Source organism: Pocillopora damicornis, chromosome 1 (assembly GCF_964200805.1).
Source record: "Pocillopora damicornis chromosome 1, jaPocDami1.2, whole genome shotgun sequence".
Classification (NCBI taxonomy): domain Eukaryota; kingdom Metazoa; phylum Cnidaria; class Anthozoa; order Scleractinia; family Pocilloporidae; genus Pocillopora; species Pocillopora damicornis.
The window spans coordinates 29360536-29378010 of record NC_142670.1 but is presented as its reverse complement, the minus strand read 5'-3'; the positions used below and the strand labels follow the sequence as shown (position 1 = coordinate 29378010).

Below are 17475 nucleotides of genomic sequence, written 5' to 3'. Positions count from 1 at the left end.
ATCCTTTTATTGCGTTATTGAATAGATGCTAAAACTGCAACAGAAAGATGATTTAAACAACGGCTAAAATATCTAAAGGTACAGCTACAAACAAAAATAAAATCAACTCTACATTTACATATATTTACAGAGAATTAAAATATATGACATAATGGTCTAGATGCTTATAATTCATAGAATGTTCAGAATTGACTTCTAGAAGCAAGCTCAATTCTATTCGCTCCTGAATTGACTTCGGGTGTTATTTCAGAGACGTGTGGTCGGTACTAGTGTGAAAGACCTTCCTCCCTCTAACTCCCGTTTGAAAGGTTAAATAAGAAAGTGAGATCTAAACAGTGTTTGATCCCTGAATAATCGCTGAATTGGCTGAGCCACTCATGCGCAGCACTTGTTCTTAAATATAATGTGGTAAGTGAGGTGGCCTCTCCCATAAGCTCGGTGGCTTCGTGGGTCTTCTCGCCTTTTTAACTCGTGAATTGCGCGCATGCGCAAGAGCGAGTTATAGATACGATGTGGGGAATGGCATTCGCTCGCTCGCTCGCTCGCTCGCTCGATTGGTCGATTCCTGTAAACTTTTTTTAGATTTTAGGCTTTTGAGTGCATTTTATAGTTTTTGGCGAGCAATAAACAGACGAAATGGCGACCTTTGTTGCTAAGAATAGTGGTGGGGTGAAAAAGAAGCCAATGATAATCTTAAAAGAGTTTTTTTTTTCGTTTTAGTTTCAACAAGCGGCGCCAGCAACTGACAGGCATGCAAGGATTCACACTGAAATAACAGAACAACCTTCGTTTTTCATAAAATTGTAATTTACAATCCTTGAACTTGAAAACAATCCGAAGATTCATTGAAAATATCGCTTACTGCGAAGCGCTCGGAGTTTACAGATGTTCAAAAGCTTTTTCTGTTATAGCGTGAGATTGAGGACAAAATTGATCATTACGTTTCGTCGCGTGTGTTTTTCCTGTGAGAAGCAACAAAAGATGCCGGCGACTGACGAAATAACAAGTTAACACGAAAATCAGATAACACCTAAACAAACAATTTTAGCTACCGATTTTCAGTGAATTTTTAAAGAACAATTTTCTTTTAAGTTTCAAGACAATTTGAAGATTCAACATACAAACAACGTACTAAAATGCGAAAGTTACACACCACAAAATTGATAAATAGGCCTGAAATGAAATTCTATCTTGTTATTGATCATACGTTGCCTAGCACGTGACCTAAATCTACCCAGGCGGAGATCCAAAATGACGGTGGCAGGCTTGGCTTAGTTATATCACTCAAAACTCGTTCCCGTTTGTCTCATTTGATAAAGAGGGAATCGTTAATGTTTTCATTAAGACAGTGTTGCCTTGATTTTCTAATATTTACAACGAAAGACAGTAAATTTCACTTTTCACCCACATTTACTTCCAACCTTTTCTTTTGAACCAGAAACAAAAATGATAGACGTTTAAAACACATGACATCATCCACCTTGTCAAATGTAATAGCATGATCATTTCAATTGTAATGCCTTCTTATCCCAACGTTACTTTGTTTCTTTGCTACATTAGCGAACACTGAACTACTGCTCGTACTCTAGATATGACAATCAACCACAAAATTCCCTAAACCAGATAACATTAAACATAATCCAAAAATCATGTGTCAATTCACGAGTTTGCTCACAGAGCACTTTGATTTAAATCAGAATTCTGTAGTTAAATAATTTGCGTAGTTGAAAAAGGCAAATAAAGTGACGATGATGATGATGATGATAGCGTTGCGATTAGACGTGAAAGATAAGTAATGATGAGAGACTCAGTATATATAAGCTCAGTGAGTCCGCACGAAATAATTCCCTGTGGATTGACAAAAATAAAACATATCACTTCAGTTTTTATCCATCGACACTGTACATATCTTTTACATTTTTCTGATGGTTCATCTGTAATAGTTAATTTTTCATTAACTGATAATTTTCAGTTGCCCAGGGCACCAATTAATAACAACTTCAGCTGATGGGTGTACCCTGGTCAACTAGGTCATTATTATTATTACTCCATGTCATTGTTATAAAAGAGGAAGTACTTGTGCCATAAGTCTGTCCGTCAGGGGTGCGTTATCTTTTTTGGCTTTCTTTTCAGCAAGAAGACATCTGAAAAAACAACAGCAACAACAACAACAATAAAAGAAAAAAACAGAAAAAAAGGATCAAACAAAAAGAAAACAAAACAAAAAGAAAAACAAAACAAAACAAACGAATGGAGAAGAGCTTAGAACAAAGTATAAATATATTAATACCCACATCGAGAGACTTTAATAACACGGCAGAACCCAACAAGACACAGGAGAGAAACTGTTGTAACTACAACATATCTGGAAAAGTCCGAAATTTGTCAGAAATAATCCGCTGAGCGTGTCCCTTCATTAGATACACAATGTAGGGGCGCCGATAACTAATTGATACACTAAGTGATTACCTGGCAAATTGGTGATCCTCCTTTCGATGAGAGTGCATGGCAGCATTTATCAAGAATAACTCGTAAACATCTCGCTAAAACAGACACAAGAACGCAAGGATTTTTTTTTTGCAGCACAGTTTTCCTCCATCTAAAAACGTCTTTGAGGAGGCTCAAAATATTACGTCATGACATATTCGAGTTGCTTGCATTTGTTTAATGATGGGGCAAAAGCCATCGGCCAAATTCCTCCTTCACTTTTTGTTTTAACATGTTACTTAAGCAGTATCATATTCTCCAGGAACCTGGCTCATTGACTGTAGGATGTAGCATATATCTGTATTCCCAGCTCATTTCCTACTCATGGGCAACTGGTAAGAGGCACTCGTGCGCCTCTCTCAAGAACGTAGTATATACAACCATACTACGCCTAGAAATACACCATTATGGGAGTTAAACAGGTTTTCTCTTGAGATATCTACCAAACAGCCTTTTAGGACCTAATGAATCCATGGAAGATAAGATTGTCGGCTCAGATCTCATAAATCTGAAGGTAGCCTCCCGGAATTTAAGAAAAAAAGGATCCCTAAAATGTCCGTTCAACATCAAGAGAGCGGTAGAAGTGTTTTGATCGGCTAGTTGAAGTTCTGTGCCATCATAAGACACACGAACAACAAAAAACAAAACTATGTCAGAGATCTGAGATCTGATTTACGCACTCTGTAAAAATGCTTTTTAAACCTTACCTGAGCTCGACTTCCTCCTATAAGATCTACTTTATAACGTAGAGGTTTCAAAATCGACACAGCTTTATCGAAGTCTCCCTGAAAAAAAAAAACAGGAAAAAAAACTTTTGAACTTGATTTCAACCAAAATCTTCTTAGTCTTCACTCTCCGGGACCACTCACTTTATCAGCTTCCACAAATGCTTCGCAGATGGCGAGACCAACCGTACGTGATACTTCACAATTGTAGCCTGACCCATCTCTGATGAGAATCAAAGGAAACACCTATGAGGCTGTTGAATGAATGGGGTAAGTTTCTATAAGAACTCTGTTAATGCGTCGGTGGTAGAGTATAACAGGGTAATTTAGTATTATCAACTGAGTTGATAACGTAAACTAGCCACCGTAAAGAGTTTAAAAGTTGACATTTCGAGCGTTAGCCTTTCGTCAGAGGAAATGACCAAGGGCTAACGTTCGAAACGTCAGCTTTAACACCCTTTACGGTAGCCAATTTACGTTATAAACTCAGTTGATAATAATTGATTATCCAGCTAAGAGACTGCTACGACGACCAAAGTCTCACAAGTACGATAGCATTCCTACCTAACATATTTCCTCAAGGAATCCAACAGTTTCATGGTTAAGTCTTCATTTTTGGCACCCAGCGTGCTCATAAGCATGTGAGTATCACTAAATGCCTGTAGATAACCAGTGTAAGCACAGACCTGTGTTAATTTCGATTGCAATGCATGGGAAAATCTCAAGCCTGCATGCGATCTTTTCAAACAAGTTCACACACCATTAAATGGTCGTTTGCATGGCTTTCCCAATACTGACAAAGCTGTTGCCATCTGTCTCCAACATCGACTCCTGCCAACAAAGAAAGAGACTTAAGCCCTCTTTTTGTTTTTGGACTTAATCACGTGCCCTATTTAGAAATATGCACCGCACGCAAGCTTAAACTGAAAAATGCACATGGGTTTATAATCTGTTTCATGCATCATTACGATCATCTTTTCATGTCACTACTGTGCCAACTGACCTTCAAGTTTCAGTCTGTACAATAGAGATGATCCATCCCTCAGCGTAAAAACCTTGCTTACTTTAAATCGTGGAGCCATCTGCAATGGTTCAATAAAATTTAATTTCAAAGCAGCCGGAGGCGACTTTACCAATAACAATTCCAGGTGACAACGATGGTAGCGAAGAGCTTGGCTGACGAAGAAAGAGACTCAATTGACATGTACAATTCCGTACCTCAGTATCATAGACATTAAGCGCTGCTTCATAGTCTCCCTGAAATCAATAGAAAATTAGACAAATCAAATTCCTTATTTGTTTAGTAACGTGAGAGACAAAGTCAAAACAAGTGAGAAGGGTGATCAAAACAAAAAAACAGAATTATTCTGTCTCAAACAATGCACAATGCAATACAATAACTACGGGGGATGGCAAGTGAGGAACTGATTACAATGCCATGCTATCAACTTACTCCTTCAAACTTCAGTTAGCAGTGGTGCCCTCTCAACAAACTAATTCAAGCTCTGTTTAAGCCCAAATTCTCCTTTCAGGATCAAAACATCCTTGCGCTCCGCGCACATATTATCTATCACTTCTAGCCAAATAATTTCTTATTTGGCCCTCCGAATCACTTCACAAGTAAATGCTACCAATCCTTTGTGCTGTATCCTTTGAGGTTAGAGGAAACTTTTTCCCATTTAAAACTCATAGTACTCATCATAACGTGTCATTTTTTCACTTTTACTGCAAACATACCTTCTCAATATAATACAAAGCCCAGTGCCAGAAATTGTGACAGGCCAAAGACTCGCAAGGCTGGCCAGATAATAAAAAACATACTTCGTGTTACAATGACTACTTGTACGATATCATAATTCAGAAAGAGTGAAAGATGTTTTTCATCTTGTCACGAGCGTAGGACAAAGAAAAAAATTCTGAGTCCCAATGAGGAATCAAACCTCAGACCTATGGATTCCGCACTCCAATGCTCTACCGCTGAGCCATAGAGACTCTGCGGTGAGCGAAGCCTATTACGAAGTTCATTTATGACACACGTCCAGCATACTACAAGGATAAGTAATGTCGATAGCGCCATGTTGGTAAATAGAATAAGAAAGATAGTAAGTTAACGGAAATAGGATCGATATGCCTTCACTGGCATCATCCCCCCCCCCCCCATAAACCCCCGGCCGTAATCCAAGCAAGGGGAAGGGGGGGGGGGGGTGAGGCATTGAACAAGCATACATTACACACAAAAAAGCCAGAGATCTCTCGTGTCCAAAAATTTAAAGCACATGTTGAACAAGAAAAAAATCGTACCTTCCAGTTTTCCACGGTTTTACTCATGAATTCAATCCCTTCATCCTGTCGGCCTTCCATCTCTATAACATGCGCCAAGGCATGTGTTGCCCACGTGTCTGTAGGAATCAGCTCCAATCCCTACCGTTCATATGAACAGGCGTCAATATTCGGTCAACATTTTGAAAACTGCATACATCACCCTGGTTCCCATAGTTTCTCTTTTTCATGTTCCTAAGGATACACTCGTTAAGAGGATTGATTACTCGTGCGCAACATCAAAACTTACAAACAACTTATCTTAGTCTATTATAAATACCATTGCATTTCTGATTGTACAGAACTGTGTATTAATTCATGCAAATGTGTTCTCCATGTTCCCCTCACGTTTCCAATGGACGATTAAGGGAAACGAAGAAAAAGGGGCGAATATACAGGATGGTTAAGAAAAATGCACCCACGCTAAATATGGCAGCTCAAAGATCGATCTCAACTTTGCAGCACTGACTCACTCTCTCCCTATGAAGATCCTTTCCATCGCATGGGTATGAATAAACATTCCTCATAGGGCTTTCCATTAGGCTCCATGTTAAATACTGTATGCATATTATCTGTGGCTCTTAATCCGCTCTCTGAATTTAGTGGATTGCAACGTTAACAGGTAACCAAAATTTGAAGAAAGACCAAATATATTATTGCAGTACTTGATAGCATACAAACATTCTTTTAAGTGGTTGTTGTTGGTACCTTGCGAGCTTGTTTCTCTGCTTCTCTGTAGAAGTTCGTCTCTTCCAACCCAAAGGCATGCATACCAAAGAGATACCTGTAATGGTTGATGAGCCTTAATTAACTTGGGTTTAATTTGCGCATGAAAGGAAATATCCTTTTTTGTTTTAATATTCAGTCAAAACGTGACTGAGTGACGATAAGATTCTCCCTTACAGAACACATAGTATTTTTACTGTCATCAGTATTGTTAATTATAATTATGGCAGGCTACACGTAACTGCAGGCAACATGAAGTGATTCCTGTATTCTAAATAAACAATAGCCTCCATTTGGCGCGAAAGTATGCAGGGATACCTGACCTCAAACATGATCTGTTCCGAGAGTCAAGTTCAAGGAGAAGTGCGAGCTTCAAGGAACCGATCATGTCCAAGGACAAATATTTGTGCATATTCTCGCACCAAACGGAGGTGCTGTGTTTCTTGTGCCTTAGATATCTTTAATAAATGAAAATAAATGTTTAAAATAAATATTTTTGCAACGCGCTGTACAAACTGTTTACTAACAGCTTACTGTTTACTGTTCCGACGTTCACTTTTCGGTTGTCTTTTATGAAGTTTTATTTAGTATTATGAAATCTACGAACAAACAGATAAGTAGCTTCTCCCGCAACGACAGCAAAACCCTTTCTCATCTTGAATTAATTTTAAACGAAGACTTTCAAATCGCATTGAACGTAAGCTTTGATAATTGGGAAATATCACCAGGTTCCCCAGTCTTAGCTAGGGCATATTCGATCACTTGACGCGTTCAGACCAATCGCGGGCGAGAAAAAGTCTTTGATGGGCTATACGTTGGTTATGTGGTATTTGCACACTATGACACAAAGAAATTACCAAGCGGTATTTTCTAAATGCTGGATAAAAATTGAATTTAACTTCTTCTCATGATAGTGTTGAAACTTGACGCTGTCAACAGAACAATTACCATTACTGTACCCATATAGTGGTATTTCTTGCTTCCAATGTGGAAACACTCTTGCCACACTATCCCTTAACAAATCCTTAGGTCCAACAAATATGCTGTGGTTGGAAAGCATTTTCAGTGCAAGTATGTCCCTGGGGTATGCGATCAGAATGTCATCCCACATCGCTTGTGCTTTAATCATATTTCTACAACGGTAATAAGACAATGGCATGTGACTGAATGTACTGTTCAGCGGTTCAAACACTTTTCCTCGGTTGATAAACTATTGTGGGAGACGTAGAGCCTTATGGTTGATGCACTTACCTTCTGGTAGAGAAGTCTGGGTTCCAGACATTGCCTAGTCATTGTGTTGTGTTTTAGGGCAAAACTATTTTATTCCACAGTGCCTCTCCTTACACAGGAGTTTAAATGGATACCTGTGAATTGTCAGGGAAGCCTGATAAAAAGCTGGTAGGAAGGGGGTAAACTTGCCATGGACTGGCCTCCAATCCAGGGAGGAGTAGTAATACTCCTAGCCATTCCATGTTATGGAAATCAAAGTAAGCTCTGGCTGGATTGGCTTTCTAGCTTGAGTACAGACTTTACCTACTTAAAAACTTATCAGACCAATTTGATTTTGATTCTACTTTGTCTCAGATCCAATATCATCATATGAGACAAAGGAAAAAAAAAGACTAGTTTGAAAATTTTTATACCAGAGTAAAATATAAACCAAAAAAATTGAAAAAAAATTCAATCTGCAACACCCAGGAGGGATATATGTAACATTTTTTGATATATATGACTACTTGTACAATAATTTTGCATATTTAGATGCATTGAAACAAAGTTTAATCAATTACATGTACATCAGAACTCTATCAACTCAAACTACCATAAGAAACTAGAAACACTTCAATAGGCACAAAAGAAAATTGTCAAGGGAAATGGCTTAAACTATGCAGCAAAGGATTGAAATTTCAAATCCAGCACCTTTAACAACTCAGTCACATGCTTTTTGCACAGTTTAAACGCTCAAAAGTGAGCTATACACTATACACAGTTACCCTTTCATAGGGAATGTGAGACCAGTCCTCAAGCCCACAAGGCCATGCCTGAGCCTATCCTGATTTTTCCGAAAGACTAGGAGTATTGCTCTTCTCCTATGAAGATATGCTATTCCATCATAGGTTAATCCCCTAGGCCCAGTTATTTCAAGGCTAATTAGTGCTAACCATGGATAAATTCTAATGCAGGTTTCTTTATTCCTTTGTTCAAAAGCCTATGTGGAATAATTTTAGCTATTCTTCATGGGGCATCCCATCATCAAAATGTAAACAAAAAGAATTCTTTTGAAATTGAATTTCCATTTCAAGTTTTCAGATCTGAAATCAAATCTCCCACTAACCTTGGATTATCTTAACCCATCTTTGAATAACTTGGCCCAGCATTTTGTCAGGTTTTCCCAAAGGTTTTCCAGCACCCATTTACAAACCCCTTGATGGAGAGAGGTACTACAGTGAGAATAAACTGCCTTGCCTATGGGAACAAAACATGACCATGCAAGCTATAAGGACCCAGGAGGAGGTGAAGAGGATTTAAATTGAGTGTAAAATTTTCCAAGCTTTTGCCAGATGTAATTCAATTATTAGTTAAAAGTTAACAGCTAGTTATACTATACTTTACCCAGCTGCTAGCTCTTTTGAAGCCTTAACATGGAGCATTTCTCTGTCAGTAAGGTTATTTTCCGTGGCTAGTAATTGAGCAACATCAGAATGCTTCACATGACCAGGTAGACAAAAAGATGCTAAAACATGACCCATAACTGTAGCAACAAGAAAAAGGGTAAACATTAGATAAGAGTGATGTTATGCATACCTAACAAATTCTCAAAATAAAGTTTAACATATATGTATTGTTTATTCATCTGTAATTAATTTTTTTAATTATAGTTTTGTTTATTGTATTTGTTTAGGTAACATTTGTCTACTTTAATTCATCCATTTTCATCCATGTTGATTAAAGTTCTGCAAAATATTTTACTTTGAGGTCAAACAAAATATCTTTTATAAGGTCTGTACTTCCTTGAAAAATAATAAAAATAATGCACGGATTACAGTCATAGTATTATAACATGGCAAAAAAAGGTTTCTATTGTGCAGCAAATTAGGCAATTCATCTCAATTCTGTATAGAATTCTAAGCCATAACTTTCTCTTTCAACCTTATAGAAATGTACAAGTTGGAGGGCCTATGTACATTGCATAATTTTTCTCACTTCATACGCAGCCTTGATTGAGAATCAAATTTTGACAGTTTGTTACTTTTCGAGATGTAGTGTGTACCAATTGGGTCCAATATGAGGTAACTAATAATTGTCTGAATCAGAGCACTGTTGCATCATCATGCTTTACAGAAGATACCTAGCGTGAATTATCATACACCCACAAGTTTATCAAGAACAAATTTAAATGGCCTGAATGTACAAGTATAACCTTTGATAAAAATTATTAGGTGATGTTTACCAAAATCAGGATCTGCTTGCAACATCCTGGTAACTGAACTCTCTAGACCACCAACACTTTTATCATCATGATGAGCAACAACCTTTGAACCATATAATCATATATGAGAGGTTATTTACCCAAACAATACATAATACACCAAATTTTTCAGTGACAGCTATATCTAACATAAATATGACTTACATTTAACATATCCACTGAAACTTAAGCTCACAAAATTAAATGTCCAATTAGTTTCAGCTGCTGTGACCTATAATTACTTCAAAGATAGAAGATCTGAGATCATAGAAGATTACATATCTCAGTACTGTCCCAAAGATGTTGACTTATAGAAACCTGAAATCTGAAGATGTTCCATACTGAGTCACATTCCCACCCCTCCCCTTCCTTTAAATTTGGAATTTGTGCCTCTTTGTCCCAGTCCTCCAAAGTTCTACTACCAGCTTTTTCTTTGTAATAAATGACCCAATACATTTACACCATTACTGCTTGAACTAACACTGAGGTTTCAGAATTTGTTGAAGTTTTGGCAACAGACTCTGCAAAAGAATGTGTCTGTAAAAAGTTCATTAAGGACAAAAAGGTAATTATTTTGACCAGAGTCACTAGTGACATGTTATCAAGTGGCCAGCAGAACTACGGTGTTTGCTGGCTTGGTTTTTAAACCCGTGCTAACCTGAGTGAGGGAAGCATCAAACATTTTTGCAGCTTCATTACTTGTTGTTGACAGTGGGAGACCTTCTTTCCTCCATGCCTATAAATTTAAAAGAGAGTTCTTGAAAAGAGGCACCTTAAAAATGATATTAAATGTGTTTTATCCTGCTGAAACATTATCTACAACCTAACCATACGTTGCTCTATTTTCAAAGAGTGTAACTAACTTAAGTCATGTGAAAACCGAGCAAGAAAGCATGTAAACATCGCCAGCTAAGAAGATAATCAAGCCTGTCAAAAATCAATGGCTCTTGGTTTTAATGAATTTTCTGTAGGTCGCCACATGTTATCACGATAATTATATAATTTTTTTTGTATATATTATTCCTTACTGATGTATTTACATTACAAAATGGCATAATAAAGATTACAATATAAATAAATTTGAAAAAAAATATTTTTCATTCTGGGTTTATTTTTGGTTAAAACCAGTGTCAGTGTTACGTTGCAACTGCTGACAAATCACGTCGATTTGCTCAAGTTAGCTGGTCTACCAACTTGATTAGTTTGTGCTTTGTCATCGTTCTCGTTTTTCGATCCTCATTTCCGGCACGTCTGTTTCCGATAAGAAGTACATAAGCGTGCAATCTTAAATTAGCAGGTAAAAACAACAGATGCCTACCAAATATTGGTAATATAATCTAAGGGTAGCATTTAAAATAGCTTATTTTGATATCTCTGGGTATATCCTAACTTGCTGCATCGGAAAGACTGATCGGGAGGAGGGGGAGAGGGGGGTATCTGGTACGCGATCTTGTTTAATGTTCTTCCTTTCCGTTAAAATATTAGTTTTCTACTTACAGGAAACCCAAGAACAGTTTAGCCGAAAGAAAGTTGAGTTGGAACAGAAGCTCTTACGAGAGAAAGCTGAACTAGCAAAGGTAGGTAATCTGTGCTACGTTGTTCCAAACTCGATTGGCACTGATCTCAGGCTAGCTACAAACGAAAAGAATAGAAATAACATGAGGTAAACTTACATCAACATCTCTCCAGTGGGTGTGCAGGTACGACATTTCATCTTAGATATGTTCATATCTGTACGAAATCCAGTAAGAAGGTGGGTAATTAAAGGGCTTTTGACACTTTTTGGGCACAAAATGCGAGGGGTTAAAACTATCGAAGATTTTGCGGTGAGCGAGGGACTGGCTAACAACAATGATAGATCGGAGCCCGCTATCCAGTACTGGTCAGAGTTGGAAAAATGTAACGCAAGATTAAGAGTCACATTATCGAAGCTTGTCACGCTACCGGTCACGCGTACAAGAAATCGGTTTTGTCCTGAATTGTAATTCATAACCCGAAGATCATGCCCGCAGAAAAATACGGCTCAAATAGCATCAGCATTCTTTGAGTGAGCAAACAGCTGGGAGCAGAAAAAAATAAGTTAAAATTTTTCTTTGCGATCGACGTATTATTTTCATAAACGTCAAACGCCGTTTAGTTAACAATTCGCTCTGATGAAAGGGTAAACAATCAAAATATCAGCTTTAGAATCTCTATATGGAGGCCAATTTACATTATTAACTCAGTTGATAGAACCAAATTATACTGTAATACTCGTAAAGCATTTCGTGAGCAAAAACTAGGAACAAGAGATAGTTTGATGAATGATCGTCTTTTTTCTGTCGGTTTTGTCCTGGTCACTCTAAATTAGAAGAACGTGGTCAGTAACAACCTCGCTAGCAGTTCAGTTACCGAGTTGAACGTGAGAAGTTATAGTAACCGTCCAAGTCATTAAACCAGAGTGAAGATTGCAGTTGTGCATTGTTGAAGTTATAGAACCAGTCCCCTACTTAAAATCTACTTCAACAAAAGCTAAACTGCGACCAGGTTTCAGTCCCTTAGCACCTTGCACTGGTAGGTGTCTGTTCAAATGAGTTTCCGTGCCCCTCGAAGTAATAAAGAAGTTATTAAATTCCCCCAAATAATTTCGCCCGATTGGTATATATGATAAGGTTGTTTCTTCTATTTTGTTGAAATACGAAAACGTTGATCTACTTTGGTGTTTTCTCAGGTTATAGAAAATAATAGCCGATTTAAGACCAAACAGCCTAAAAACCTTGCCCTGATCATGAATGCGAGTGCAGTGTAGACTGTAGAGCTGTTCACCAGACCCTCCACTCTCTCCTCAACCCTACACTTAGGACGTAACCATAGAAAATATATGTAAAACAAAGGCTAAGTAAATAAAAAATACACCAAAAAAAATCCACGTTTTGACAGATCGTAGGCGACCTAATGAGTTTTCTGGCTGAAAACGTCAGACGTTCCACGTGAGAAAGTGGAGAGTATGGTCAGAAAAAATGCCAATAATACCGTGGTAAGTGGTTCATATTTCGTTCTGACTGAATTCAGACTGCTAGCTGGCGATGTTGTGATCCTCAAATTGGCTCTAAATTAATTATTTTGAGCTCTCACTCAGATAACCTTTAGTTTGTTGTGAAATAAGTGGATCGCACAAGCTTATTTAATTTTGCACAACTTGTTCAAAAAGTGAGGTGCATTATAGTATGATTCAAATCGTTTTCAAAACGGAGTCCCGCTCAAGAGGTACGGTCTATTTGTTGTTCTTTAGGGGAGGACTGTTCACCATGATCGCGCGTTTGTGTCAGTTATTCGAATTCACTGTGCGAGTCGGCTCGCTTGACTTGTAAATTGTTGTAACTGTTCCTTCCTTTCTTTTCTTTTTTTCAATATACTTTTTCTCTTTCTTGTGCGTGTGTGCATTCACAACAGCAACGACTATCCATCGGTCCACTCCAAGCTATGGGTAACACTATATTTATCCAACTTTCGAGGCTATCTAAGCTTTATGTCTCGAAATGTTCAGATCACCAACTAAGTGTTCTAACTGTGTGAGAAACTTTGTTGGAAGATGAATTATATTGCAAAAGAAGTCATCGAATTGCTTCATACTACAGGTGTAACTCCAGATACTCATTTTTTCCGCGGCGGCAACCTTATGTAAATATACCCGCTATCCATTTGAATTACAATTGTTACCTGGACAAAGAGGGTCAACGCAACAGATTCAACATAATACTGGTTTACAATTTGTACCCGAGATACTCGGCGGAATCGATCAGTTTCCAACGATGCCTGAGCGATCTGTTCGTTTATTATGGAGCCCTTAATTCAATCTTTACATCGAAAGGAAGTTCATGAGGTTTTTGTTGGTCGATGTCACTTGTGCTTTGCGCTCGAAAGGTACTCCAAGCTCTGAGTTTACCTCTTTCGTTATTCATAGCATAAGAAAAAATAATATTCCTTACTGGATTTCCTTGCTAAATCATTCGATGGAAAAATCAAATAAGTATTAAAAATGAAAAAAGAGCTTTGCCAAAAGAAGTGTCCAGGTGTATTTGTTTAGTTGAGAGATGAGATCCATTAAAGGCAGGGTGCACGCGGTTGCAATCAAAACAATTCTCGCACTTGGTTGGAGCGTTTTAATTTAAAGTATTAGAATTTGCATATGTCAAGAAACGTCAATGAAAATCAATTGCCTTGCTGTTTTAAAATATGGATACCCGCTTTTGTTTACCGAAACTGATACTGGACCACTAGTTTACCGTAAGTTCACCTGATAATTTTCTTTGCTTTTCAATAAACTGCGGAAATTGCACTTATCCAAATGCACTTACGGTTACCTGGACACAGTCTACAGTCTAGTATATGTTTAACAAAAGCGCGTTTCAAGATCTCGTCAGCCGATATATCGAAACACCTTTTTTGTGAACAGTGGATGAAGGCTTATCGCTATCTCAGACGAAGAGCTAACGCTCGAAACGTCAGCTTTAGGAATCCTTCACAGTGCCCAATTTACATTATCAATTCAGTTGATAAAACCATATTTTCTGGAAAAAAAAGAGAGAGAGAGAGAATTAGTTTCTCCTTAATCAGTGTCATATTCACTTCTATTTAGTGGTCACCTCTATTAAGCGGTAGCGGTCGCGGTCACTCTTTTAAATTGTCAATTTTGTTAGTCAGGGAAATTTTACGTTTGTCAGGGAAAATCAAGAAATTTCAAAGTCCTATGACTGTGGAAGTGATACTTAAAGGAAGGTTTTGAAGAGGTGAAAAAAGGGAGAAGTCTTATTGTCCTCTATCTGTATTGAGCGGTCACAAAAAAGTGGAACTTTTCATATAAACCTAAGAATAATCTTTCAAGTAATTTTTAATCCACATTTCTCTCCCAAATCAAAGTGAGTTGTATTTTCGAGCGAGATTCTATGCATTAAGTGGTCACTTATAGCATGAAGAGGCGTTGTTTATTATTATTATTATTATTTTTTTTAATACCCATAACATGTGGAACCTGCATTAAGCGGTTAACCCGCATTAAGTGCCATTCCCCGTGGGTGACCACTTAATACAGGTTCGACTGGTTTCACTTTGCACCATGACAACAGATTCAAAACTGATGAAAGTTATGTGAATAGAGAAAACTTGACTCCTTGGTAAGCTCATGCAGGGAAATGTGTAGAGAGCGGTACAAAGAATATGCATACAGATGTGAAAGTGTAAATTAAAGAGTGAAGTGCATTCTTTTCTATTAGAGTCGGGTTGAAGTTTCGACGTTAAATTATGTTAAGTTTTAAACATATTCCTGAGGTTAGGTCATTGCTAGTGATATAAGTAGTTTTGCTTTGCTTTTATTCTTTCCATTTATTTGGCTTGCTAATTTATTTTTAAAAAATCATTTTGACTTAAAATGAGTTGGGGTTTGATGGTAGGGTTTTCGAACCTTCCGCCGGCACTCTCTCCCCTCCCCCTCGTTTTGAAATGTCAACCTTTTCGATCTGTTAATTAATTTTTGCTGTCTCTTTTGGCTTTTTCGGAGAGGGCGATTCTTTTATTCAGATTCTTATAGAAAAAAATTTTCACCAGATGCAACATCTGGTGGGGGGGGGGGGGGGGGCCTGAAAACCCTGTCACCAGCAGGCCCTGAGCTTTTTTAAACTTCGATTCTTTTTCTAAAACCGGCAAAATTTCCACAATAACAAGATCGTATAATACTACTTTATTTAAATCATTTGAAATCAACCGATCTCTTTATACTTCTTGGTTTACTTACGTTCTGAAAAAAAAGTCATCTTGATTTCTGAAGTGATCGAAGTTTGTACGAAATGGTCTTTGGGAGCCTTTCCGGACTTGCAAAAATTCGGTCATCATGGCCTGTTCTGGGCATTCAGCTAGTAAAACGAAGCGCGAAGGAAACAGCGCTAAGGTAGCAGAGCAGTGAAAAACGGGGGGGCTTGGTTTGAGTCGTCTCCCTCGCTTTTTCACTCCGCCGCTAGTATTGCACCTTTTGCTATTTCGCTTCGTTTTACTGACTGAATGCCTGGAACAGGCTGTGCTCATCACTAAGGCTTAACAAGTGCTGCTGGCTTGTTACGACCTGAAAAATTTTGGACGAGGCAAATCTCCTAACGCACTTAGGACAGAATTTATCCAGCCTGGTAAAGACTTGACAAAATCGACCAAATAAACAAAGCCGTGTTTAACTTGCCGATCATTTGTCACAAAAGCTACCAAAAACGTGTAATTGAATTGGGTTCGTTTTATTATCAGAGCTCGAAGAATAATTGTCTTTTCTTTTTTTTTGCGAAACTCTTGGATTTAAGTACTTTCACTGAACGACCTCAGACGAATCTTGGCGATCGGAGTTCTTATCCATAGGCAAACTATGCTGGCCGCTCTTGTGAGTTCAAGCAGATTAGAAGTTGACGGAATTTGACAGCTTTGAAATTTTTCATGCGGATGCAAAAGACGAGACAAAAATTTTTCTTGACAAAATTTGACATTTGATTTTGTCGGGACAATTCCTGTTTATTTTTCCGCTATTTCGGAGAGGCTCGTATGGTTCCGCTAACGCGATCTCTTCGGAAATCATATTGAAAGCTACACATTTTAGGCTGGACCGGTTGATGCCGGACCGCATTACATCGAATGATGTGAGACGGTCCAGCAAAGACACGTCCAGCCCAGCTCCATGTATTGCGGACCATCTGCAGGGACATTGGAAGGGACAGTTGATGAAAATTTCCTTCTGGTGTTTTAGTCGGTAATTTTTTGGTAAACATTGGGCTCTAATAAACCCTTTTTAACGCTAATATCAGCATGCATATTCTCCTCACGTTTCTCTATACATTTCCTGTGGTATCAACAAGGATAATTTAGTGATTATTTCCCTTATTATCATGACTTCAGAGGTGATACCGTTTAGAGAAATTAGATGGCAGTCACTCTTAGGGGTTACAGGATTATTAAGCTTTACCAAGTCATGAGGTGGAAATTTTTTTAATCAAATTTTCTGCATTCGTTTTGGAAGGTGAGATGCTTTATTCACATGGAGGAAATAAAACCATCAAAAGGTGTTAAGCCCTTAAACTTTGCAAGTGTCGTGAAATCGATGGATACGGTCTCCTTGCGAAAGGAATGTTCTCTTGAAGCTTTTTTTTATCTATTTTCACCGTTTTTTTTCTTTTCTTTTTTTAAATGTTTTTCAGCTCTCTGGTAATGCTGTGGAGCGGTGAAAGCTTGGAGACTTGCCTTTTCTCCGTTTTTGTCTGAAGTCGTGCTGGAAAAAAACAGAGGTGGTGGAAAAAATTTTGGTGAGAAGTAAGAGATGGCACTGTCTAGGCTCCGTGCTTTTGTGAGATCTGAGCGCATGCAAAATGTAAGGACATTAACTGCATGAATGAAAATTTCTGAAAATATTTTTAAAATATCAGAAAATCCCAATGTTTCGGTTAAGAACCGTAGATATCATCAGGGGAAAGTGCTATGAAAAATTTCACAATAAGTACGAATTATATGGTAAAATGAAAATATTCAACAATTGTTTTTAACGAAGTCTTGTTCTTTAGTTCTAAATACGACATTATTTTAAGTTTTTCTTTGTTTTCTTGCGTCAAATTATTGTTGAATGCTACACTAGTGCATCAAGATGGCCAAACGCCTTGCCAGCAGAGGGCCAAAACAAATGACTTGGCACCATTTGATAGGTTGACAGCCGCGACTCTTGTTGGCGGGAAAATTATCCGTTGTGTG

The 17475-nt window shown here is 37.9% G+C and overlaps 1 protein-coding gene across 3 annotated transcripts; it reads right to left on the bottom strand.

Annotated features, from left to right (window-relative positions):
• Position 1: 1 nt before the first annotated feature.
• Positions 2-11601, bottom strand: LOC113664202 (tetratricopeptide repeat protein 38-like). 3 transcript variants are annotated; one of them, XM_089189110.1, is made up of 16 exons: positions 11400-11601; positions 10385-10462; positions 9709-9790; positions 8871-9009; positions 7217-7390; positions 6240-6315; positions 5514-5633; positions 4950-5009; positions 4431-4469; positions 4216-4294; positions 3973-4043; positions 3777-3871; positions 3357-3435; positions 3195-3272; positions 2470-2543; positions 2-2144 (listed from the first exon to the last, which is right to left on the bottom strand). In XM_089189110.1, the coding sequence occupies exons 1-16, from the start codon at positions 11433-11435 to the stop codon at positions 2060-2062; spliced, it is 1365 nt and encodes a 454-aa protein (XP_089045236.1). In that variant the 5' UTR covers positions 11436-11601; the 3' UTR covers positions 2-2059. The 3 variants fall into 3 exon arrangements, 2 of the variants coding, with proteins under 2 accessions (XP_089045236.1, XP_089045244.1); XR_016181551.1 differs by having other exon boundaries at positions 1392-2144; positions 3357-3466; positions 11400-11585; XM_089189118.1 differs by lacking the exon at positions 7217-7390 and having other exon boundaries at positions 11400-11582.
• Positions 11602-17475: the final 5874 nt, after the last annotated feature.